The sequence below is a fragment of the Lissotriton vulgaris genome, chromosome 5, assembly GCF_964263255.1.
Source record: "Lissotriton vulgaris chromosome 5, aLisVul1.2, whole genome shotgun sequence".
Classification (NCBI taxonomy): Eukaryota; Metazoa; Chordata; class Amphibia; order Caudata; family Salamandridae; genus Lissotriton; species Lissotriton vulgaris.
In genome coordinates this window covers 1,278,284,877-1,278,311,840 of record NC_141693.1, presented here as the reverse complement: position 1 = coordinate 1,278,311,840, position 26,964 = coordinate 1,278,284,877, and the positions used below count along the sequence as shown (strand labels likewise).

At 44.7% G+C, this 26,964-nt stretch overlaps 1 protein-coding gene across 1 annotated transcript in view; it reads right to left on the bottom strand.

The window, feature by feature from the left end:
* LGR6 (leucine rich repeat containing G protein-coupled receptor 6) overlaps window positions 1–26,964 on the bottom strand; it is a 483,208-nt gene that overhangs the window by 7,402 nt on the left and 448,842 nt on the right. Inside the window, exons 13-17 of the mRNA XM_086923128.1 lie at window positions 26,332–26,403; window positions 25,570–25,641; window positions 24,717–24,842; window positions 16,168–16,319; window positions 110–190 (exon numbers count right to left, since the gene is read on the bottom strand). Of these exons, the coding sequence (XP_086779254.1) occupies window positions 110–190; window positions 16,168–16,319; window positions 24,717–24,842; window positions 25,570–25,641; window positions 26,332–26,403 (503 nt within the window). The remainder of the gene's footprint in view (window positions 1–109; window positions 191–16,167; window positions 16,320–24,716; window positions 24,843–25,569; window positions 25,642–26,331; window positions 26,404–26,964) is intronic.

Below are 26,964 nucleotides of genomic sequence, written 5' to 3'. Positions count from 1 at the left end.
GCTCCATATTATAAGACTTGACCCACCGGAAGAGACACATAGATAGCTAGTTAAACATCCTCCAGCTCAGGACACACCTCAGTGCATGAGGCAAGCACTTTCTACTCACCTGGGCTGGGTGCACATTGGATGCTGGAGTGTAGTTTGGAATAGTCCGTTTCCAGCTGAAAATCTTCTATATCAAGGTCATCTAAAGAAGGGAGGACAAAAATTCAGTTATTCTGCTGAGATATAACATGTTCAATTAATAACTTGATTTTATTTAACAGTCATGTTCTTCTGCGTTGTAGGGGAGGTGAAGAAGGCCATTATTCTAACTTCTATGGATTTCAAGTCCTCAGCCAATCACTACTACTCCACAAATGTTGGTACTAAATACTCAGGTCTGCCCTCAACCAGCGTCTCAGTTTACAGATACTATTGTTGACTCCAGGGCTGGGCTGGCCTACTATGCACTCGGCGGGGGCAATTTTCTCTGCCGGTGGGGTAGATCTGTGGCTGGGGACTGCTGCCATGTACCTACTTGCAACACTTCGAAAGGAGTGATACAAAAATAAATGGTTTTAAAGTACGCTTTAAGCTGAAATCAATTATTTTTGTATTGTTTATTTAAAATTGTTGCAAGTAGGAATGTGACCGGCAGGTTCCAGCTACAAAACTGGCCCCAACGGGCAGTGTACATGCCCCCACCTTGCCAGCCCGCAGAAACCCCTGGTAGCCAGTCCAGCCCTGGTTGACTCCCCTGCTTCAGCCTCCTACTTATATGCAACTCTGGTCTTCTCTTCGTATTATGAGAGAGACATTTTAGTGAGAAGAATTTCTCCCTATTCAAAATCTGCCTCTTACAATCTCCCAGATGTAAACCCTTAAAGTCATTTAGAACCTGCGGTTGTTAGATGACCACGCATGGTTGGTCAGGAAGCTTGACACAGGCTAAACCTGTCCTCTGGGAAGATCAGCTTTTCCAGCAACTTTTTGCTTTGCAGGAGAGTATTCAACATATAGGGGAGACTCTTTGCACCATCCTGACTCCCCATGAAGAGTGCATAGGCTGATAGAGAAAAAGATCTATGTCTTGGAAGAGATTAGTACACCTCTCAAAGACATGTAAAGTTGCACCTGGATCACATTTTTTTGTCAAGGAAGGAGGCTGCAAAGAGACTTTTCTTTGTTATTAACTTGATATAGGATATATGACACAGGGCCATTGTCATTCTGCAAGGGCAGGCATATGCCTCAATCCTCAGCAGTAACCTGTAAAGCCCATCCCTCTCACAAAACCTAACAACAACCCACCTGCAACATGCATAAACACCCCAACTTTCACTCCACAATCACTACAACAACCTCCCAACAAATCACACTCCAATGGTATCACCCATTCCAAAATGTAAATTGTAAATGCAAACTCTTCTTCCTGCATCTATTTTAATAGATATCACTTGCACTTACCTTTCACCTGTGTGCCATCTCTTGCATGCCCACCCATGAATATGTGTGCATTATCATATAGTAATGAATACATTATGCACTGTGAAACATTTAACACAAACCCTTATGACAATGCAATCACAAACATGCACAAGCATCCACTCACACAAAATTATGGAAGCAAATACTTGTAACTTTTTTTTAACTAAATATATATACTATGCTACAATGTTTCAAATATATTTTATGGATATGTTTTTTAAAAGTCATCTGTCATTGCGTAGGCAATGCTTTAAAAAAACATGGAGTAGAAGTCCATTGAAAAAGGTTGAACTTGCATGGCAGGAGGGGTGAGGCGGGAACATTAAGGCCCAGTTGATATACAAATTCAAATGGAGATAATATTCTCAAAAAAGTCTATAAAGGTTAAAAAAGTTTAAAGTCCCAACTAAAGTTAAAATTCCTAAAATCATCTTCAGTTTCAAAGTAAAAGTCAATAATTCACAGTAAATCCTTCAGGGTGAGTGTCAAAATTGCTAGATATTCCCTACCTCTACTTAAGAAACCAGGACCATCTGGACCCCCATAGATGCAGACTCCTGAGATTGTGGAGCAGGGCCAGACACCATCTGAGTATCTGGAGACACTGACGTAGGTTCAGCAACAGAGGAGTAAGACATACTAAGTCAATTAACTACACCTCTAGAAGAGAGGGAGACTCAGAATGCCTAGGAATAGCTGCAGTCTTGGAAAGAAGGCAGTACCTCCTTGTGCTGCTCAGCACTCACCTCTGCTGCGACCGCTTGAAGGCCAAAGAGAGCACCTGCTGACCAGAAATGTCCCTCTTCATGACCTCCTAGAAGGCTGCTGTGTCACAAATGGAGGTGTAGGTGGTAGGATATAATGTGAGGGATCTAGGGATTAGGGGGCCAATCTCACCCTCAGCTGCTGTTCTTCTCATGGAGTACTTTCAGGAGTAGGAATGGTAACCAGGGGTGCAACTGGAGGCCTGTTTCTTGTTCCTGGCACTTGGTCCATTCCTTGTCTTGCGGTTATGGTTTCCTGTGTTATATCATGCTTTTTTTCTTCCCAATTCTGTGTCTATCAGCTAGAACCCCTAAGAAGCTACCCAGAGAGTGAGCTGATATCATGATGCTCCGAGTGGGGCACGGTCTCATACACGACTTCTGAAGTGATCTACAATGTCATAAATAGTTCAACGGTATGCTACATTTACAACACATTATTTTCTTCTTTTTAGTGAGCAGGATAAACAGACGTCATAAATAATTCATACATAGATAATCAGAATATAGGTATAGGGCGGATAACAACACTCAATAATAAATAATTGTGTAGTTCATCCAGCATTAAATACCATAAACACACATTTCATATACAACAACCCCTGTACTACACCAAGAATTTTACACAATGAGAATAAATATGATCATAGCTATTACTAAAATCTATATAGCAGCATTGCCCTCTTTTACCGAAAGTGGAGATTTCCCATATTCAACATGCCTAAGCGACCACAGAGTAGTCCACCCATGTAAATGTAAATGTAAATGTAATTTGTACTTGTAAAGTGCACTAATACCCCCACTGGGGTGTCCTGGCGCTGTAACGCATACCGCTGTGGAACCCTTCCTGGCTTTTCCCTGTGAAATGTACACTCCTGGGCACCCCCAAGGTGAAGCCAGGCATCCCAGCGCTGTTGGAGCCGTTGTGGAGATTAAGCAAGCTATTGCTCAGAGTTGCAGAGTGGGACCCATGATTAGAATAGGCACTGAGGCGAGAATGATCAGGTCCGAGGAAATTGAGCCCAAGACCCGCCAAGGCGGGAATTGAACCCTGGTCCCGGGCCAGACCGCTGCATCAGGGTCTGCCGCTCTAACCATTAAGCCACACTTCTCCACGTAGCCCTGAATCTGCAGAGTGCCCTACTCTCTTTCCATATGCCTCTTCAAACTGATAGGCCCAATCCAACTTAGAGAGCCGCTGACCTATTGTTGGTACCTTCGATGATCTCCAATTCTGCAACACCAAGGATTTGGCTAACGCTATTGCAATAAAAATAAAGTATTGCTGATATTTTGTCCGCTGAAATCCTGCCTGAGAGATTCCCAATAGGGCCGTCAATGTTGATGGAAGAATGACACTTGACATGCTGTGACTGATAAACCTAAAAGACTTCCTCCCAAAAGTGCTGTAGACTAGGGCTTGTAAAGAATATATGTACCCACCACCCCGCCCCCTCTATCTTACATCTAAAACATTGATTCAGAGTAGATGAAAACAATTGATGCTAACTAAGAGGAGTATAATATGCCAACTATCTAGATGAAATTGGCTCCTCTCAAGGCTTTGTGACCACACTCTCTCAATAGTTGCCATTCCTTACTATTAAACCGACAACCTGTTTCCTGCAACAGGTTTGGGAGCATCTCCTCAGTAAGCTTATTATTTATGCCCTGGCATAGTAGCCGGTAGCAGTTTCCTATGCCACACAATTTCATCTTGTTTAACCCTCTTACTATTACTTTTACTGGATTATTAATCATTGCATAGTTATTTTTAAGGAAGCTTGATATTTGCATGTAGCTCAACGATAAGCATCGATTTTGGTTACCGGATTGCTGTAGAAGTGCTTCCCACGTTATCAACTGGGTAAAATTATCAAAAATCGCCAAACTTCGAGAACCCTAGACTATTATACGACTGCAGCACCCTTTGTGGAAGCTGTAAGCCCCACATCTCACATTCTTGAAGAAAGGTATATGCATAGCATACTGGAACATTATGGGGCATATTATCAAGCCTGTGCGCTAAAATTATCGCCGCTTTATCGGCCGAAAACGGCCGATAAAGCGGCGATTATGGGCTTGATAATATGCTCTGTGGAATTCCAATCGAAGCCCATGTTAGATGTCTTCACATTTAACATGTGCTTCGATTGGAATTCCATAGAGCGTAATATCAAGCCCATTATCGCCGCTTTATCGGCCGTTTTCGGCCGATAAAGCGGCGATAATTTTAGCGCACAGGCTTGATAATATGCCCCTATATGCTTTATAGAAGCGCTGGGTATGTATTGCTGTTACTGTTATGACCTTATACCTTGTTTTCTTAGGTAGTTTCGTAGATTGAAGAAAAACTGGTTGCTGGGTTGCACTTTCTTTTAATATATGGTTTAGGAGAAAATGATCATATTTTGAAAAGGGTGCTGCTATATGTACTCTATAACTAATTAAGGCAGCTTGATAGTAAGTGGAAAAATGGGGTAGTGCTAACACCCCCCTCTCTGTGTCCAATTGAAGAATAGATAGTTTTACCCATGCTTGTTTCTTTGCCCATACAAATTTCTGGATAGTTTTATCCAACTCCTTTAAGTATGAAATTGGTACTTTCAGTGGAGGTTTAAAAACAAGAATACAAACAAGAGGAGTAATGACATTTTAATTAGTGAATCTCGACCCACTAATGTCAGAGGTAGTAACGACCATCTCTCTAAAAGCCTTTTTGCCTTCATCAGAGTATTCCGATAATTTAACTGAAATAATTGAGAAAAATCACTTGTTACATATAACCCTAGGTATCCTATGGGTCGTTGTGGCAAAATGTGCAGCCCTGCTAGCAGTTGAGACTCTGTAGAGTTAACACCTTGGGTGCTCATGACGAGCTCAGCTCGTCATGAGGCACAGTGGCGCTGTGCTCATGACGAGCTGAGCTCGTCATGACAGCCGTGAAACGCCCACGTGGGGGATAATTCCCCTGCTTTGCTGGGCGTTCCATCAAACTGGTGTGGTCATGACAAGCTCAGCTCATCATGAGCACAGCGCCACCATGCTGCATGACGAGCCGAGCTCGTCACAAGCACTGCGGCGCCAAGCGCACGGCCCCCATCCCTCTGCGTCGTGGGGGAATTAGCCTCATATCATCTGCAAAAAGTTAAATTTTTGGCATTCCCATTATAGGGGCCAAAATTGATCAATTAGAGCGAATTTTTACTGCAAGTGGCTCAAAGAAGAGAAAGAATAAGAGTGGAGATACGGGGCAGCCTGCTGTGTACAAGCCTAATCGCCACTTCTTCCACCTGTTCCTTATTAATAATTATCTTTGATAGAGCCCCTTTGTATATTTCCCTCAACATTGCTATGAAACGGAGTGGAAAATAAAACTTTCCTAAAATAAAAAAGAGAGCCTGCGAGTCGGCAAGATTGAACGCTGTTTCCGTGTCCATCAGTAGAATTGAGACTTTATTCTTGATAATAGAAAGATAATCATTCGCCTGAATCAAAAAAGAAGTATTAGCTGCCATTAACATCTACTTGGGTGGACTCCTGTTTGGCCTGCATGAACCACTTGTTGCACACACACAGCAATCCTATTTGCCCAAATGTTCATAAAAAGCTTGAAATCTGCGTTTAATAAACTTATTGGGCTGTAGGAATTAGGGTTTATGGATTTATGTTTTTTGAGAATGGTAATCACAACTGACTCCTTGAATCTATTAGAGAAGAGAGTCCCTTCCATAATTTGATTGAACAAGAATATTAAAAATGTGGAGAGCTCATCTAAAAACATCTTGTTTACTTCAACCGGGATTCCATCATTCCCACTTGCCTTGGGGCTAGCCATACCTTTTAGTATTTCAGTTAGTTCTGTTATTTCAGTAGGTGTATTCAAGGCTACAATATTAGCCCTAATAATTTTAGGTAACTTTAATATGGCAAAGTAGCTTTCTAAATCCTGTGGCTTTATTATCTGTGCGTCAGCTTAGATTTGTTTAAAATGGGATACAAATATTTCTGCCATCCTATCTTTATCTCCTACCAAAGTTGCAGTACTGGGGTCTCTTATTTGTGAGATCAATTGCCTACTTTGCTTTGTTTTAATAGACCATGCAAAGTATTTGCCTAAAAGCTGACTTTCTTCGTAAACTTTCTGTTGGAATGCCTTACTTCCAGTGATCTCTTCTAAAATAAAAAAAATTCTTAGTTGATCTTTCGCGCTTATCAATTCTTGCTGGAGTGATGTAAATAGAAAGATCAAAACCCTGCCAAGATAGATAACTAGAGTTCCTCTAAGGGATCCACAACTGTTATATATGGAGCAACATTAACTATGCATCAGAGCCAAGGACATCAAACATGTGTAGGTCAGTCCATACTTTTTTTAGAAAATATAAATGTATTTATTTTGATAGAATCTGACATTTCTAAAAAGCATTCGGTATATACATACATAGAGTTCAATGGATAAGACACACGAAATTTTTCATATCACATAAAAAGAGAAAGGCTAATTCATAATAATCAGTGTTCCACTCACTCCAGGGCAGTTCTAAGAACTTAACAGACACTCATACCTTCAGGGGATCAATCAGACTCACAAACATTCAAGCAGTTCAATTAAATAAGTATAGCATGGCCTGCAACTAAAGAATGAAATTATAGTTGCATGGACGGGGGTGCAAAGGTAAGAAGGCAGATTAGATGGAAGGCTGTTGTCCTCAGGGACTCAAATACTGCCGTTCTTAAGAATGACGCCCACGCGCGTTTCGGTGTATGGCACCTTCGTCAGGGCGAGCAGATACAGCCAAGGAGGGTTTTGCTCTTTCTATTTACATTGTTCCAATCCCCTCCTTTCCTGCCTATATCATTTATCTTGTCGGGGAACCCCCTTCTATTGTGTATTGTAATTCTTGCTGGAATGTCTTCTCATTATGCTCTCTTAAGTGCACAGAGTTAAGTTTAGCCCTTGCCTGATCTACTGCTTTTTGATAATAAAAAGAGGTGAAGCTCCTGCCAAAGCAAACAGCTATTTCCCGGGGTGGGCACCATGGGACATAGTAGAAGCCTGCCTTTGGAGGGTGGTGTCCCCTTGGTCATGTATGGTTCCAGGAGGGAAGCCATGGGCCCCCACTTTCCTTGATTACAGGCCTTCTGTGGGAGGTGAGGGGGGGTGCCTGGGGTGGAGAACGGTTTGGGAGTGTGGCCAGGTGGCCTCCTTCCTGTTTCTTAAAAGGAAGTTTGGCCCCCTGGGAGGTGGTGGTCCCCATGAATTGGGGGTGTCCACGAGGCCCCCCATTACATTTGCCGCTTGTAGGTGGCAGTCTCCGGGACTGCGGAGGAGGCCATATGGGAAAAAAATTTCTTAACTTGCCTATTTGGCGTCATTTGACCAATCTTCATGAAATTTTCCAAAAAAGTGTCAAAGTAGGTTGTGAAAGTAAGAGGGTGATCCCTGCAGGGGGGACCGCGAAATAGGTGCATGAAATAAGGGTGCGTTAGTAATGTTAATTCCCATAGGAATACATTGTTGAACCTGCAGCCCGAACTGCTTGAAGGAATTATACCAAATTTGACAGAAAGGTTGATGTTGTTACACAGATTACGCTTTTTGTTATTTGGTGTAAATCAGTTCAGTATTTTTTTAGAAATGTAAGTTGAAAATTATAGTGATATCTCTGGTCATGAAGCTTTTGCAAACAAATAAGAAATGAGCTGCTCTGATTGGCTCCCAACACTTCACCTCGTGGACCCCCCTGTCCTGGGGACCGCCACCTCCCCGGGTAATTAAAATTATATGGGGGTGCCTCGCGGACCCCCCCCACTGCCCCGGGGACCGCCACCTCCCTGAGTCACACAGTTTTTTTGTGTGTAAGTAATGCGGGGGAGGCCATTAAGCCTCCCCTGCTGCACTGGGGATCGCTACCTCCCCGGGGCACAAATGCAATAATTAAGGGGGTCAGTTGCAGGTTTTGTACGAGTGAAAACCCAGCCTAACTATAACATCTCTGTAACCTTTTGTTTTTTCAGTGAATTTCTAAGTATTTTATACCATATATTAACTATAACGTCCCTGAAACCTAAGTTTTTATCCTCCTTACCTGACCAAGAAATATACTCTATCGGGCGGAAACAGATCTTCCAGAAGCACAGGTTCCCTCCTACATAAGCCTCAAAAATTAAACAAAACTAAAACCTACAATCAATCCTTTTTCTGGAATTGCTCACAAAATCTGGAACTCTCTGCATCCAGAGATCAGATGCAACCCATACACATCAGTCTTCAGGAAAGAAGTAAAAATTCCACTATTCAACTAATTCCGCTCACACTTAGGCTATACCTCCCTCTCCTCATGTGCGACACATTCCTGCTTGTCTGTCATTCCATTAAAAAATATATTTCACGCCTCATCCATAGCACGGTGATCTGAGCTGCTTCCTCCTTTCCACTCACATACCATCTTGACACCTTTCAGACTTTTCCTATGCCAGTATTTATGATTGACTATGTGTTCCAATGTCTCTTTACCGTTTGCATGTGTAACTATTGCCAACAACTATACCATGTTTATGTATGTTGCCTACCATTTGTATCATACCCACTTTTGTTATTCTTGTAAAGCGCTCGGTCACCCAAAAGGGTCTTGTTTGTCCTATATAAAACTTAAAAATAAAAATAAATAAAAATGATTCTCAAAGGCAAATGATACATAAAACTGAAAGGTTTGAAATTAGATTATGTTTAGAATTAAATGTAATATATTTGGACATTGATTTAAATTAAGAATAATCAGGGGCTTAATTTCTAACTATACGTATTTTAAATCAAAACAGATATTTACATTAATATATTTCTAGTAATTATGTGAAAAAAAAGATTGCACATGCAATTTTAATTAGTTAACTTTTAAATGTGATCTAAATGTATACGTTGTGAAAAACGCGTCAAAAAGCAACTTGTTGAACATGTTTTCTGACTTGCGACTAACATCCTATGTCAACATATGTAATTGTCTGTCTCCAAAGATCTTTGCCTGCATCCACTCATCTTCATTTGTATCACTGGTGATGAGATTTACAGGAACTCTGGGCCTGATTACAATCTTGGCGGAGAGGATAACTCCGTCACAAATGTGACGGATATCCTGTCCACCAAATGACATTTCCATTATTTCCTATGGAACTTGTAATACAGCGGATGGAATATCCGTCATGTTTTTGACAGAGTATCTCATCTGCCAAGATTGTGGTCAGGCCCTCTGTCACTGAGGGCCCTAAAGAGAAAGTGAGAGGCAAAATGGACTACATGGACTTCCAGCTGTAACACTGAAGAAAATGGGTATGTGCCCCACCAGTGGCATGGGTCATCTGGTGACTTCTGGGGGAAGAAGTGCCTATGCTGGGGAGCTGACCTGGAAGACCAAGACACAATGAGGAGAGGCTGTGTTCGGTGATGAGGGTTCCTGTCTTGGGGAGATGTCCAGGCTGAGGAAGGCGCAGCAGGGAGAGGCTGAGTGCAATGAAGATGTGCTCTTGATGGGGAGCCATCCAGGCAGAGGAAGACACAGCACGTAGAGGCTTTGGCCAGTGGAGAGCTTTTCGGCGCAGGGGAGATGTCCAGGCTGAGGAATCCGCACTGTGGAAAGTCTGTGCTCAGTTAAGAAGTACTCAGAACTTGGAGAAATCCAGGCTAAGAAAGAGGCAGGATGAATAGGAATTGTACAATGGGGAGTGGATAAGAATCAGGCTAAAGAGGTTACAAAGAAGTGGCAGAATGCAGTGAAAGCCTTACCTGTGCCCGAATTTGTATTTTCTTAAACCAGTTTAACAGCCGCAGCTCCTTCGCAGTGGCGGAGGAGCATCACCCCACTGTCTGGCTCAGAGGAAGCAAATGTAAAATAAAACAATGTTCTTGCATGGTTTTATTTTGCATTTTACCGGCTCTTAGACAGCGCTGTAGGGAGAGGTGGCCCCAAAGCATGGGAGGGGAGAGGAGGAGTGGTATGTGCACTCCCTAAGTGCTCATGTGTGTTTGGCCAGCCATCTCAGGCCATCCAAAACACACATGCACACTTAGATTTCTCCAGTCTGGCTGCATTGAGCAGCCTGGCTGGAGAAACCCCCACAGACTCCCTGGCCTAAGCGGAGCTCTTTCTAGCCTGCTCAGTCCAATCTCCATACTGCCCTGCATTGGATTGCTGGGACTCAGGAAGAGGAGAGACGGTGAACGCGACGAGACGCTGGAGATGGCCAACAACTAAAGGTATGTTTTTTAAATCTATTATTTCTAACAGCCCACGCTACCCCTCCCCCCACACAGCCCCTCCCTTGCGCTCCTCCTCCTGCATTCCCTCCACCCACCCCACAACCCTTTATTTGTGGTGGCTGCCACTGTAGTTTAAACATGGTAGATGAGAGTACTTTTTCCCTCTGCCTACTGGGGAAAGCAGATATGATTTGAGAGTGAGGGATCGTGTGCAACAGCAATAATCTGTGTGGTCCTCGGTAATTCGTGAGTGGGATCTGGAGGATCCAACATGGAGCTACAATGGTTTAATGTTGATTTTTTTTATCTTATTAGGGAAGTTTAAAAAATTAAATTTTAACAACTGCAATATATGTTTGCAAAAGTTACATTGCCAACATTATTTCAGGAGGTCCACACGTCTGAACAGAAATGTGAATGTTGTTCAACCACGTTTGTGTGGTAAGTTTGCTGTCTGAAGTGTCCTGCACGTGGGAGAGCCTTGTGCAAATTCTCCCTCGAGTACAAGATGATGCAAAGGCAGTGGCGTGCAGCTGGTATATCTGTTTTCCTTGCGTGTGCCTGCTATATATGATATTCTAGTCAGCCTCTGCTAAGCACTGTTGCCTCACTGTTCCTTCTAGGCCTTTCTATGCGGCACCTTGCTTGTGTGGCCAGGGACAATTTTGTTGGAATCAAAAACTATTTTCCGTTTGAGTTAGGAGACGTTTTTTGTAAGTGAGGTATGGTTTGAAGTGGAGTGCTTAGATCTAGATGAAGTATAGCAATAGAAAAAAGACACATTATAATGTAAATCTTCTAATGTTTTTAAATTCTGGACTGCCAGTAAATACTTTGATCAGCGTGTTTGGGATGGAATTTTGTGTACAATGTGGTGGTTTCATCGCTTTGCTGACTGGCAAAAGATATTGAGAGAAAATATTTTAGAATTTACTCATGTGAAGGAAAATAATTGAAATGTGTGTCTATTTTGTGTTTTGATTACTTTTAATTGCTCCAATTTTATGTATTATCTTCCAATGTTATGCAAGTTAAAGTGACACGGAGCTTGCAGAAGAACGTCCAAAAGCCAACGGTGGAAAAAAAACTATTTTAAAATGGATTACTGATATGTGAAACAGACAGCTGGGTTGCAGAGGATTGCACCACCAAGACAAGTCACAAAAATAGTAGGATATTGCCCACCTCAGATGGCAAGCTGCCACATGACCACAAATTAAAATATTATTCCACAGGGGTATGAGAGGCAATATATGCAAGATAAAAACTCTAGAGTATGTACATCACGGACTTGATCAATTTTGGACGCGAACCTTACATCGAGGCGCTCCGACTAACACATGCCTTGCCCTGAAGAAGCCCATGTTTGGGCGAAACGCGTTGGCTGTTTTGAACACCAAATGCATCATGAATAAAAGCAACTAAAGATCACAAGCAACGACGTGGACTTACTCATTATTTTACTTGATGTGCATTTCTAGAGTTTTCATCTCGCATATATTGCCTCTCATACCACTGTGGAATAATTTAAAAATGGAGTTGATGCCCATGTGCATTTATCCACTAACAGGAGGAGTCACTATTCCTTGTGACAAGAAATACTTTTTCAAGGAAAAACAAGTTGCACACGTCTGAGCCCAACACTTGATGGAAGTAGAATGCACAGCATGTGTATCTACAGCTGTACATGCCACAAACTGTGTGTATTTGTAGTGCAATTTAATAGCACTAAGTGGCTGTATTAGCCTGTTCTTTTTCATAAGAAAAGTTGTCTACGAAGAGTGCCATTGTTCATAATTCATAAAAGTTACATTAAATGGTTATGCAATGCTTATGCTGGTGTGCAGTGCCACTCTGCCATGGTTTTTTTTTAGCATGTTTATAGTGCAGAATGTTCATGTGCACATGGCTTTATAGTGTCTGTTTCACTAAGAACGGTTGTGTTTTTCACTTTTGTTATCTCTTTATCATTTGGTTGAAAGGTACACTTTCCTTGTAGTTAGGGTTGTGCTCTGTTTTCTGTAACCGTTTGTTCTGGGTACTAGTTAAGATGATTCACATATTCAGTTCTTCTTTATGTGTGTTTAAAACAGATTCTGAGTTCTGAATTTATGTTTTCTGTTGTTGCATAGTAGTGGGCATATGTCCCGAAGACAGGTAACTTCGGTAGATAGAATATGCATAGGCAAAACTTGTAGTGCTCAGTTGTTTATTCTCCCTGCACAGTGCGAGGATCCCCCCGTCTGCTCCGTCCATCAACCGCCTCTCCACCGCGTCCTCATGAGCTCACATTGAACACCCGGTTAGACATTCCTTGTGTGTCCAGACAACGCCGCCTGAGACTGTCATGGTTACCGAGTGGACAAGCACACCAATACATAAGTCACAACATATCTACTTACTTTGCAAACAAACAAAAGTAAAAGACGAGGACAAAGCTAGAACCTAAATGGGTAACTAATTTACAAATCAATTATTGACAATATAATGAGCTAAACATTTCAAAATGGTTGAAATACAAAGTTAGATATAGCAACAAACAAGGCAACATAATACTTCATTGCATAGTCAGCAAATTTAATAGGCATACAACGCAAACAAGGATGCCTATCCTCATAAGTAACGCTGCGTTCAGATTTACCATTCTTACTCCTATCACCGCTGAAAAACCTCCTTGTACCCAATTTTCTTTCTCTCACTTCTACCTCCAATAGACATCCTTTCTACGGAAGGACTCAGATGGTGATGTATCTCAGTACCTGTCACAAGCACTGTGACAGCCTTCCCTTTGAGCTGCCCATGATGTTCCCACTATTGGCAAAAAAGGGACTGCAGCCAGTACTACATTGATATGTGCAAGGATGGCATGGGACAGGGCTGCAGGTGAACTGAGCTCCTGATCCCAGTCTGCTATTATGTCAATGAGCACATCAGGTGAGAAGCGACATCTAGCAATGAGTGCTTCCCTGGACAGCTCAAAGATGTTGATTCTCTGCCTTTAAATTCACTCTCTCCTCCTCAAATAATTGTTACTCAGTTGAGGGTCAAGGCAAAAAAAGATATTCAGTGAGGTAGTTAAAAAGAATTCTTAGGTCTCTAGCTTTTTTTAAGTGGACAAGCTGTGTTTAATTTGTTGATGTAACAAAGACTTTCATTTGTTGATGGGTGTGGTGGCGTTCTAACTGTTCACTTTCCCTCTTGCAAAATCACATGTTGAATGTGAATAAAGCACTTTAAAGAACAATATATACACATATAATAAAATAAAAAAACAATTTCCCTTCATGTTCCTATATTTCCATAAGTGCTGTTATTGCTGGCCAACTTTGAATTATGAGAGTGCCTTCCAGTAACAATGTTTGGTCATGTGTGGTGTGTGACTTACTGCAAGGCTTAGATGGAGTAGACTAGAGCCTACTTTACCAGTAGTAATATTGGAGTGAATAGTAATTGCCTTAGTCTTTGGTTGGTGGGTTTTATTGCTTACATGTCCATTTCTAAACTCCTCATTGTTTTCCTCTTAATTCCACCTATTTAGTAGTAGTAGTTATTCCCCATTTTCCCCCCACTCTATCTTGCCCTTTCATCTGTACTACTAAAACAGAGACCCCTGCAGTCATGGCCGAGAACCCCGCACATAAGAGATAATCACTGGTGTAGCTAGGGGGGGGGGGGCGGTCCGCCCCAGGCGGCACTATTTTGGGGGCGGCAGCTGCGTTATACTAGTGGCCAGCCCAGGATTCACTTAGGCACATTGTCGAGCAGCACAGTGCACTGCACACCTCACGTGTATCTAAGTGCACGCGCACCTGGTCCCAGGGGCCAGACCGACAATATTGTAGCGCGCACAAGTGCTACCATTGAAGGCCCTGGGCAATTTGGGCCAGCCCCCGCACTGTGCTTTTGAAATGCAGAAGTAATGCGCAGGCGCACGCTCGCGCGCCACCACTACGCACTCTTGGAGTGCCGGGTATTTTCTGCAGACAGTCCAGCTACATTAAGAACACCAGTCTCACTTAGTTTGAGACGACCACCACCGCTTCAAGCTGCCTACATAAGGAGGTCCTCCTAGGTAAGCTTTAGTTAGGATTGGACTGCACTTGTTCATTCGGTTTCTCTTAGGCGTTCCGATGCCCGACATTGAATGCATTGCTCCCAAAAAGTCAAATATCCTCCTATGTTCGCCGCCCCGCCTGTCTCTCTGCTCTCGCCTCCGTCCTCGTGTGCTCTGTTATCTCACTCCCAGCGCCGCAATAAGCAAACATTCAGTTAATTGCATTTTGTGGACCAGCAAGAAGGACACCAAACGTGTCTCAGTGGAAACCGGAAGCACTCCCACAGCCACAGACGAAAACCGATAGCTGGAAAAATAGAACAGGGAAAGAAAGAAGGAATGTTGGAAGAAAAGGGAGAAAAAAAGGGAGTAGGAGGATGAATGGATATGTGGAGGAATGAGTGGGTGAAAGAAGTGAATGATGATGGATGGACACATGAAAGTATAGTAAAGTAAAGGGATGGGTGAGTGCATGAATGGATAGGTGGATGGGCAAGTGAAAGGATGGCAGAACAAATGGATGAATCGTTGAGTGAATGAATAGGTGGAGGGACAGCTGAAAGGAGGATAGAGTAAAGGGATGGATGAGTGGGCGAAAGATCTGTGAATGGAAGTCGTAGTGGATGGATGATGAATGGATGGCAGGGTAAATAGATGGGTGGCAAAGTGAATGAATGTATGGATGGATGGATGGCAAAGTAAATGGATGGATGCGTTAGCAAGCCCATTATCGCCGTTTTAGTGGTAGTTTCCAGCCACTAAAACTGCGATAATTTTAACGAGGTTCTTGCTAATTTGCCCCTTTGTCCTTCTAGCAAACACATTGAACACTACAGGGAACAACAAGTCCCTCACAACTTCAATCAGTGCAACCTAGCGAGGATTACTTCAGGCTACCTTAATCTGCCACTTTCCTCCCTGTTTTGTACACAATCATATATTTAGCTGGTTTGTGAACTGTTCGTGCATTGTAATGTAGCTTTCTTGAAAGAGGTGAGTCTTCAACTCTTTCCGAAATGGGAGCAGTTTTTGGGCAGTCCTAGTTCATGTGTAGGAGTTATTCCAGATACTGGGTGCATAGATGGTAACGGTCTGCTGCCAATACAACACTTATACGATTATTTAATCGAAGCCATCTATCACCCTTATTCTGTGCAGCCTCCCTTTATTGCTTCTTCCAGGTGTCTGTGAAATGACCTGTGTCAGTGGTCATCACATCTATAGCTCAGAGCTATTTCCATCACAATATATTCAGCACCTTGTTCCTATGCGCTTGCTGCTGTTGGCCTCAACAGACACATCCATAATGAAATGACTCCCTGGGTAAAGTTCTGTGCTCTCTGAAACTTCTAGGAGTCCTGGCATGCTCCTGTTTGCCGCAATGACACCTTGGTAAAGTTCAGTGCCTCTGAACCTTTTAAGAGGCCTGTCTGCCTGGTCTTATGAAGGGGACTCTGGACATGGCTGCAATGCTAAGAAGTGGACTTCACTCTCATTATCAGACACTCCCCTACATACATCAGTCATCTTGGATTACAAAGGGCTAATCCTAAGCCACCACTTCCTCTCGCTCTTTCTTCACAGCCCACTAGTCCTTTACGGGCACCTTGTTTGCTCACCTGCATGGCCTGGGTATAAACTGACAGCTCTTTTGTACGCATCTTCACCCTCTGCTCCAAAGTCGTCCGCTTCCCACTGCCCCATTTGTTTGGAAAAGCTATTGCAAGCTCCGTAGGCACAGCACTGGTAAGCATAAGGCACCTCGAGGATTCTGGGAAAAGAAAGAAGCATTTAATAAGGTACAAGGCCATTCCACTGAAGACCAAACTTTGAAAGAACTCTAGTAAAACTTTACAAAGTCGAGCAAACTAGAGCACCCACGCCTTTCTTGAAGAAAGAACACAAAATGTTGCACTGATGACTGATAAAAAAAATATATATATAATATATAAAATATATATAAAATAACTTTACTGAAGATTTGTACAACATTAAAAAACAATTCAGGGCGCAAGTCTGCACTCAAAATAAATTAAAACAACAAAGGAGGTGAAATCTCACGTGCAACTGTTCACAGAAGACAAGCACGACACCATGAGGAAGTGTCAAGACGAATAAAACACATTAGGAACTGGGACGTCATCACAGTGCACATCAAGAATCAGGATCATAGTTGGGGATCTGGTGTATCTCCCAAGGCGTATAGATGATCGCGCCTAAGCCAACCTCCCTAGACCTTGAAGAACTCACGAGGGTACCCCCTACTTTTGTAAATGACCATTTCAGCAGCTATATGGAGATCCATCCCCGTTTTCCATTCAGTCATCATAGAGACCTCAAGGGCACCCCAGTGGCACGCCGGGTCTCATTTGACCACCACCAGCCCCAGATTCTAGAAAAGAAGCTGTGGTCTAGGAACATCCACATTGCCCGGGACCCCCCCATAAAATATATAAAGGATCAAGAGGAATGTCTGTGTAACACTTGGCTGAGCTCCTACACAACTCATGACCAACAAGTCTGAATAAGTGAGCAGTCCTATATCATGTGTCTGAATGTACCTCTAGCATCCCCACGGCCAAGCAGTCTGAACAGGCTGCCCTCCATCTGTAATGCAGGTGGTCCTTATAATAGTAGACCCGATGCAGTATCTTGAGTTGGATAGGGAGCAGTCATGACTTTATAGCTACTTCTGTTGGGTGCATCAGGACTGCCTCCCAGTCAAGGTCATCCATCTCATCCACATCCACCTCCCTCCTGGCCCTCAGCTTAGCATGTCTGGCATATTATTGTTCAACGTCTTCTAGGTGAGAGATAGCTATTTATTCCAGCTCCTCAAGTAACAACCTGCTTTCCATCAGGACATATTCAGGTAAATCCAAGTCACCTAATTTCTTCACTTATCATGCTTGGCGCAGTTGTTCATACTTGAGACATTGGTTTTGGTGAATGGAGTACTCCCTCTGTAGGGATGAAAAGGGCATCAAACTGCCCTCCTCCAATAGATCTACTATGTGGGTGATTCCCAGCAAATCCCATGCCTCAAAGCCCCAGAGCTTTCCCATTTTGCCCATCCATGAACCCTCCCAGACCAATGTCCCCGCGTTATCTTTCTACCCCAACCTATATGCCTAGAGGATTTTTGCCAGATGTCCAACGCCATCTGCGATGCCAGCAGCAGGTGCTGAACTCCCTTCCCACCATAGAGGTAGTCAGCCATGACTGGCTGGCCAACTGCGTTCACTCCAGTCTGTATTTAGACTGATCTAGTGGTGTAAAGAGCCAATAATTTATGCCCACCATATGCGCGGCACAATAATAAGCCAATATGTCTGGTGGAGCGATCCCACCATTGTAAGGATTATGCTGGAGAGTTGCAGAGTCACCAACCATCCTGACAAAAGTAGCCTCCAGGGTCGGTAGTAAGTGTTCTGCAAGGCGTATAGTACCTTGGGGAGCGTAATCATTTTAAAAACAGCTGACCTCCCCATTAGGGTTAAGGGCTGTGTGTGCGCCACCTCCCGGCATCCAACTGAAAGTCCTGTATCACCTGACCGAGATTTGTTGTCAGGCATATCTCTCTGTGGGGAGTGACATAAGTGCCAAGGTAGTGGAAGCCTTCGTTTGTCACCTGAAGTGTATGAGGAAGAACAGTCGGATCAAGCGAGCCATAGGAGTGACAGAGAACCAATTTGCCCCAATTTATATGATAGCCTGAGTAAGCTCCAGAGGTCTCGAATAACTGCATGATAGCCGGGATTATGATTACTGGCTTGGTGATATAAAGGAGTATTTTGTCTGGTATAACAAGACTTTTTGAGCATTCCCGTCAGTATCAGAAATTTTGAACCAATGAATGTCAGGACAGGCAGAGACCATATCAGCCAAAGGCTCTATGGTAAGGGCAAACAGCAAAGAAGATAGTGGACATCCCTTTTGGGTGGCCCGCCCTATCGGTAAGGCAGTCAATAGGATGCCATTCACCCTTACCATCGCAGAAGGGGCCTGGTATAGCAGGAAAACCCACTGTCTGTATTGGGGCCAAAGTCAAACTTCCGCAGGGTCTGGTGAAGGAAGGGCCAGTGAACTGTGTCAAATGCCTTTTCAGCATCCAACGCTAAAAATACTTGTGGTTCAGTCCCTGTCCAGTTGTGTAAACAAATGAGATTAAGTCTGGTGGATCTGTCAGGCATGAAGCCCAATTGTTCTTTGTGAATGAGTGGGACTATCACCTTCAGAAGCCTGGTGGCCAGAATCATGGCCAACAACTTCGTTCCAATGTTCAATAAAGAAATAAGGCAAATGGAATCACAACTGGTCTTTGAGCTGCACGGTTTATGAATCATGATGATGGCCATGCGCTGCAGATCCAGCTGGAGCTCGCCCCCATCATGGGCCTCTCTAAAGAGGTCACAAAGATATGGACCCAGCAGTCCCGAGTAGCGCTTGAAGAACTCAGCCAGAAGACCATTTGGTCCCAGCACCTTCCTTAGTTTAAATCGTGCAACTGCCTTCTGAATCTCCTAAAGCACCAGCTGATGCATGTCAATCATGTCTAAATAATCAGCTGTTTGCTAAATGTCTACCAGCGAAGGACCCTATAAAATTAGACCTAGAACTATGCAAAGGCCTCAGCAAATTGCAATATCCATTGAATGGGGAGTACATGACTCGTCAATAATACACTGCACCCAGCATGCCTCTTCTTCTCGTCTGCTGAGTCAGACAAACAACTTTTCCGCCTTGTCACCGGCATCATAAAGGCGGTGTTGCGTGGCTGTTTGCTGTTTGCTAACCTCTACCTGCACCAGGTCTTGATATTCCCTTCGGAGCACCATCAAGGCGAGGAGGATCTGCGGATCTGTCTGGGCTCTGGAAAATGTCGCAATGTCTTTGAGCTGAAGCTCAATTTCCTCTATCTTCGCAGCTGCTTTGCACTTCTTTCACACCAAGATATTCTGTTCTCTGTCCCTCAGGACTGCCATATAGGCCTCCCAGAGCACTATTTCCGAGTCTACAGTCCCCTTGTTTTCTGCATAATAAAGTTCGGAGTTGAACTGTAGTTCTTGGGCAATCTCCATGTCTCTGAATTACCACACGTCAAATTTCCAGCCAAACCCCGAGGGGAACACCTCCCAACCACAGCAATCCAGAGAGGGGTATTCAGCTCTGTTCACCCCGGTCACCTTGTCCACAGGAGCAAAAATTCAATCAAATCTGAAAAAGACCCTATACATCGAGGGGGAAAAAAATAATAATCCCAGACTCTTGGATAATGGCTTTGCCACAGAGACACTGCAAGTATACGAAGCACGCCAGGGGGGGTGGTCTTCGAGGGCTGCAGTGTCACTCCCAATTGCGAGCCATTATGGCATTAAAATAACTACCCACTATGTGGAAGGTGGAGTCGGTTTACAGAAGTATGACCGCCATCTGTTCCAGTACTGTTGCCTGGGGACGTGGAGGCACATATACGCTGACTAATGTAATAGAGGTTCATGCCCGAAGTCCCTGCACTCCCACATATCTACCGCCCTTGTCCACCCAGGAATGGGGTATGCTTTTAAATCAAGCTAGCTACACCTCTGGATCCTGAAAGGAACTCACATGTGCCAGGGTAGTGTATGACCCCCTATTCATAAAGTGGCATTGTGTCCCCATTAAATGTGGCTCTTGGAGTAGGACTATATCAGGTTTCTGATATCTGATATACCTCACAACCAGACCCTGTTTCACCTTATTACCCACTAATACTAAGTTCCAGGAAATTACTGTGTACAGTGTGTCATTAGGAAGTCTATCAAGTGCCATGAGGAGCAAATGTGGTGAAGTCCAACCTATATCCCACCCGGGTTGCCAATATAGTGCATTCATGCATGTCTCTATCTCCAACAAAAAAACAACTAAACATCCATGACACCCCCACCACTCTCCCCCTTCCAAACTCCCCCACTGTCCCCATTTTGTAAAAAAACACATGTCAACTGGACAACTACTCCTGTGCGAGACAAGAGAGGTCTGTTGCCCACCCACTAACACCCAGAAACTAAAGCTCCAACTTCCATGAAGCAAAAATAGCAAATGACTCCCACCCGATAGAGAACAAAATAATAGAAAAGAGCAGTCATAGTTAATAAGTAGAAGAAGAAGAGAGGGCGGCTACTGAAGTTGGACCCATCCCCCCGCCCTCACCCCTCCTCGGACTGCCCTCAATCTTCCCAGAAAATCAGGCTTCCCCATATCAAGGCAAACTCAGTTACCAGGAAAGATCTCAGCCAGTCCCATTTAGTCCTTCACATCTCACCACCGCAGCCCACTCCAGGTCCACAAGGCCCAGAGTCAGATCCAGAACCACCCCTACCAGGCCAGATAAGTCCAAAATTCAGATGTCAGCAAACAAGCCACCACTGATAAGCTAAGGAGAGGGGGCTACTGGATTTCAGGGTCCTGTGTTTCCTCCACCACCTCAGAGCCACTGTCCGCCGATGTAGCCGAAGTGACAGCCTCCACCTGAGCTCTGGCTTCCTCTCTCTCCTGCCTCTGACTCTCCATGTCCAGTGTTCCATCTTGCTGCACCACCACCTGGACGTTGGATATCAATCATCGTCTATGTCTAACCGTCTAATACCTTGGCGTCCTGCTGTGGCATCTTCTCTGTAACCAAGCCGCAGGAGTCCTGGACCCCGACCAAGGCGTGACCCTCTCTGTTCACCTTCAGCGAGTCCCACACATCCAACAGGCTGGTGAAGAAATGTGAATGACCATCTTGGAGCACTAAAGCAGCATATAGATGAGGCCCATGGCTTTGAGGTCTGATTGACCCCCCCTCCAAACGTCTGCCTCTGCTGCTGACTAAGTTGAGTGCAATCTGGAAAGATGCGAATCGTATGATTGTTGAACAACCTGTCGCTCTGTCATCGAACCGCCTGCAGAATGGCATCCGTGTCCCTACAGTAAGGTGCTTTGCAATTATAGTCTGATGTAGGCACCCTGGTGGAGGTGGTGGTGCCAGGAACAGATGCACCCTTCCCACCACAAAGACCTGTGTCAGAGCATGCTCCAGGATCTTTTTTCTGAGCCACCTCTCCAGAAATAGCTCAGGTGAGGTGCCCTCAACCTTCTCAGGGAATCACACGAAGTTTAGATTGCATCCCTTTGACCGACCTTCAGCATACTCAGCACACATTTCCAATTTTTGTATCTGCGCCATGAGAGCCACCACCGTGGCCCTGTTGGACGACAGTTTCTTCTTTATTTGGACAACTTGTTTTTCTGTTGCCATAGAGCTTTCGGCCACTTTACAGAGGTCAGCCCTGAGTAGGTTCACATCAAGGGAGACCAAGTTGATCTTAACATGGACATTTATTGTAAAAGCTTCAATATCTGCAAACATCTGTGCTCCGGTGGACCCTTGAGGTACCTGTAAGCCACCTTCAGCATCTCCTGGTGCACCGTCCCCAGCCCACTGGCAGTAAACTGGTCCATTTTAGTCTGTTGGGCCCCACGCAGCTCCAAATTGAGATGGAGCACACTCGAAGCGTCACCCATGGAACTAGATCGCATCCCCTCTGCAGCTCTCACTTCCTTCAGCAGTCAATAGGATCTCAGGCTATGCATTCGGGGGACCCACCAGAAGATTGCACCTCTAAGGCCCCCTTCTTCAGGACCCGAGGAGCCTCAATGCAAACCAACTTGTCAAGACCAAGGAGGCTCCCTCTTCGCATTTCTTCTGCTTTTTGGGGGTCTCTGACCCAGTTTCGATGACCCCTTCTCACCCAGGGTCCTCCGTGATAACAGCAGGTGAAGGGATAAAACAAACCACAAGGCGGAGGAGCACTGACTCCAGTCCTGGCAGGCCCCCCAGGTCTCTACTAAGCAAGCTGCGATGTAGTGCAAGGGAGGGGGTCGATCCACCCTCAACGTCGGCACCAGGGCAGGCCCTAGGTCCAAAACAGGCTGTCTCCGGTCTACCCCAGGAGGGGGGCACCTCACTACTCTAGGCAATGGGACAGGGGAAGGCCACCTCTCACGGACGCCTCCACGCACCAGTCCTCAGGTCCACCAGCCATAGGAGCAGCCCGGAGTGAGCAACAGCTATCGCTGATTACTGCTACAGCGAGGCAACGAGTCGCAGGCTACTGAACTCCCAACTCTGGTAAAATGAACTCGGCCCCAGGAATGAAGCAAGCTTCCTGTGGGAGTAAAGGTGTCCAAACAGAGGGTGGGCTTGTGGCATCACTGCCCCCAGGGACAGGGACGGACGGTGTTGCTGCGTCACAAGGAACGAGACCCCTGATGTCTCGGGGGGCCACCCAGGCCCGCTACTACCCTGCTGACCTCCAGTGGTGGCGAATTGAGCCTCAGCTAATCAATGCGGCCCCCTTAGAGGAAAGAGGCCTGCCCTGGAGGGAACACAGGGCCCCTAGATGTGCGGCAGCCCAGATGTGGTTTGTGGCTCCTGCCACACTAAGACCTTAAGTCGGAGCTGCCACCGCAGGAGGAACAGGACTTCGAAAGTTCAAAATGGGCCACCCGGGCTGGCCTGCTACCTCATTGTTCTCCGGTGAGGTGCGTCCAATGCCCCGGATGGTTGCAAAGCCCTGCTGGTGGTGAGAGGCCAGCCCGACCGGTATTGCACCACTTCCAAGCATACAACAGTCAATGGGGGGTGTGGCTTCAGCCGCACCCAAGCCCAAGGGCGGGGCTGGCGCATCAACAAGCGAGGGGAGGCCCTCTGAGCCGCATTAACTGCACCCAGGGATACTGCTGTAAATACCAGCTTCTCTGTCCCGGATTTCGGAGATAAAAGTCTTGCCACCTTATTGGTGCAGGCTGCCAATTAACTCTAAGCAGCACAGGTGTTTGGGCATTTCGGGGTGGGAGAATGCAGCAGTATCATATCGGCAGGCTATGAGCTCAGGCTCAACATGCCGGTCGGCCACCTTGCTAGCTATGCCTCCATCGACTGATGAAGTCTTTGAAAGGAACTGAAAAAATGGCTCTTAATTTACCACAGGTTTTATCTTCTCACGAGAGAAGAATATGGATGGAGAATCAACGCAAATCATAAACTCACTATATCTTCGATTTGAAATAAATATAGGAGCACTATCATTACAAGGAAAGCACTTCCTCACAAGAGGAATGAATGTGTCGCTGGATCAATATGGCCGAACACCACATCGTCAGCTGTGCTCTAGAAGGTCCTCCCCTGAGGAACTGCGAGGATATCTGCCCAGAATCACAATGGAGAATGAGTGGTGCCTCAAATGCTGCTTCCCTTCCATTTTTTATACAAATAAAAATTGTTCCTAACAATAATCCAAAGATAATGCACTTAACCTGGACTAACTAAATGGTTCACCAAGGGACAACCTTGATTCATATACTGTATACTATGGATGGAATTTGAATTGTTCTGAAGAAAAGGTGTCAGGCTAGACCAATGTTACATATTTGTTGTTGTAAAATTGTTGAATTTGTTATATTTTGTTCCATTCTTTCTTTACACCTTTGTACGAGCACTTTTTTCAAGCACTTGTACTCTACTCAGTGGAGCAACCACCATATATAAAAATGTATATATATGTATATGATTTAATTTCAAGAAAGTTCAGCTTTTTTCCAATTAATTTGTAGTTTTGTGTGTTGTAATGTTAGTAGACTCTTCTCTTTATTTAGGAATGGTACATTCCCTTCTTATTTTGGATTAGAGGTTTATGACTACTGTCATAGGGTCAGAATAGGCCATTTTAATTGACGTATCTTTGGATTATCCATTAAGACCAATTGTTGTTTGTATCACTTTGCACCCAGGTCCTACGACCTATTGGGTTACCTCATTGTTATGTAATGGTCCATACCATCTTTGGCATGTGGGATATAGACAGGATATAGACTAGCAGGGTATGAGAGATCCAGTCTCTTTGTCCTGTCAATACTTAGGCTTAGCAAGGTTCAGTTTCAGTCCTCTGCCCATCATCACAGTTGCAAAGAGACACCTCCCATTTACTCTCTTTCCCCAAGGCCGACGAGGCTCAGATCCCATGCCCCATAAATCAGCTTCTTTGGGAAACTGTACCTGAAGAAGAATTCTCAGTGGTGCATAACTGACCGAAACATGGGGAAGTTCTTCTCAATTAGGATTTCACAGAGTGCCACAACTCACCTCATCTTGGGGAAGGTCTCCTTGGAGAAAGTTTCAGACAGTGCAACGTTCCCCTTCAGCTTTAGGTGCAGCAACCCAGTCAGACCAGCCACAGGGAGTGTGCTCAACTGGTTGTCTGTCAGGTCTCTGCTGGGGCAAAGGGAAGCAAAATCAGAAAACACAGTTTGTTGAAAAAAAAGACTATTCATTGGGACTGGAAATAAAGCTATTAATGTAACAAGGAAAATTCCATTAAGTGTATACGAGCAGTGATAGAAGGAGAGAGGCTCGATGAAGTGAATGACCCTAGTGACGGAGGCTACGGCCTCATGACGTGTTGGGAATGAGGGCCCACTGAAGTGCATTAACTCAAGAAAGGAGTGAGACCAATGAAGTGTATAAGGCCAGTAAAGGAAGGAGTGTGACTCCACAAAGAAACAAGTGATGTTGTTAAATGTGGACGGAAGGGATTCCATTGAGGTGTATCTGGCCAGCGGCTTACGGCTGAGACTCCATTGATGTGTCTGAGGTCAGGTACTGCAGTATTGAGCATCCATTGAAGTGTAAAACAATTGGAGGACTTCACTGAAATCCCTAGTGATTGAATGAGGTATGTCTGTGGAAGTGAACGCGTACAGTGGTTGGAGGAAAGAGACTCAATTAAGGTTTAGAAGTGTGAGTGGCCAGTGAGTAAAGGGAGCTGGACTCCATTTAAATGCATGAGCGCGTCGAAGGAGTGGGACTGCTGTCCTGTAGGGGAAGATGCCCAGAGTCCAACCCTGTGCATGATAGAAGAGCAATCAAGGGGCACACTTCCACCAGAGACAGATATGACGAGAAGTTTTCGACCCCCTGACACCAGAGATGCACTTACAGTTTGACAAGGGATCGCAGAGTGACAAATGCATCTGGGTGGATGTTTCGGATGGAGTTCCTGCTCAGGTCTCTGTAAAGACATTGGAAAACCATGTGTAGCACAAAGATCAATATATCGAACTGATTCTAAAGTAAAAATGCAAGTCCCGCCCAACCTACTAACATGCTAAACAGCAGTGAAACAACGTATTCCCGCCCCTTATCTTTGTTTCATTCTCTCTTTCTTCCTTTACCTCTCTGTTACTGCTCTGCTCTAGTGACGGTATTCCTTTTCTTATCTTTATTCCGTCTCTTTTCCCCATCTCCCCCTTATTCTCACGCTCTTGCTCTCTATGTTCTTCTACCACCTCACTCTTTATGAGCACATCCTCCCACTCCAGGCTAAAGAGCGGAAGGTTGTAAGGAATGGGATCATTTGGGCAGAAGGGTTGATGGAATAGAGAAATAGCAGAAAGCAAGTACAAAATGGATGCCGTTTGGGATGATCAGGTGAGAAAGAACCAGACATTGTCTTGAAGAGTGAATGAATACAGGGGGCAGAGAGAAGGTAGCTGAGCGTGTATGTCCCTGGTGGAGGAATCGGGGGACAAGAAGACCTGGGAAACTGAAAGAGAAGTGCAAGCTTGAGTAAATAGGGAATCATGATCTGCAGAGCCCTACCTACTAAACGTTCGTTACAAATTTCCAGCTATGCTACAAGATAATGTTGACTGAATCCATCCCCAGTTATTATCCCACCGGGAGCTTAAGGGATACTCACATGGACCTCAAGGCAACGAGATGCTGGAATGTGTCTGCTCGCACTTCCTGGATCCTGTTGTACTGGAGACCTCTGAAGACGCAAAGAGAATGCAACTTAGGGTTTTCTTAGATAGCAGTTTACATATACGAGAGAGGAGATCCCTCCAGCTGCCAATGGCGAGACAGGCAACAGGAAAGCAAACACCTGTCTGCTATGCATAAACATCTGCAATGGAGAGTGGTCGACCTGTACAACAAAGTAAAGGCACTATGATTTTGAGTGGAATGCCTGGGCACTAATGGCGTGGCCAGAAAGCGTGGGACGTGGTCAGTGAGCTTGGGGCATGGTCAGAGGCACCGCTAATTAGTGTTAAAAATTCCTGTATATTGTTAAACTTTTGCCTACATGTAACTGCATATACTGCAAAATACATAATCATACTACTCACTACACCGATAAAAATAGCCATTTGATTTCTAATGTATCGTCAAATGTTTATATCACAAACACAACTGCAATGGGGGAGAGGAGGGCGAGAGGGGTCAGCTTTATTTCACTGGACCAGAATATTCCAAACTTTCAGTTCATTGCTGAGAGGCAGCTATTTAACTGGGACTGGAACCTGTGACCTACAAGTTATGCACTGATCAA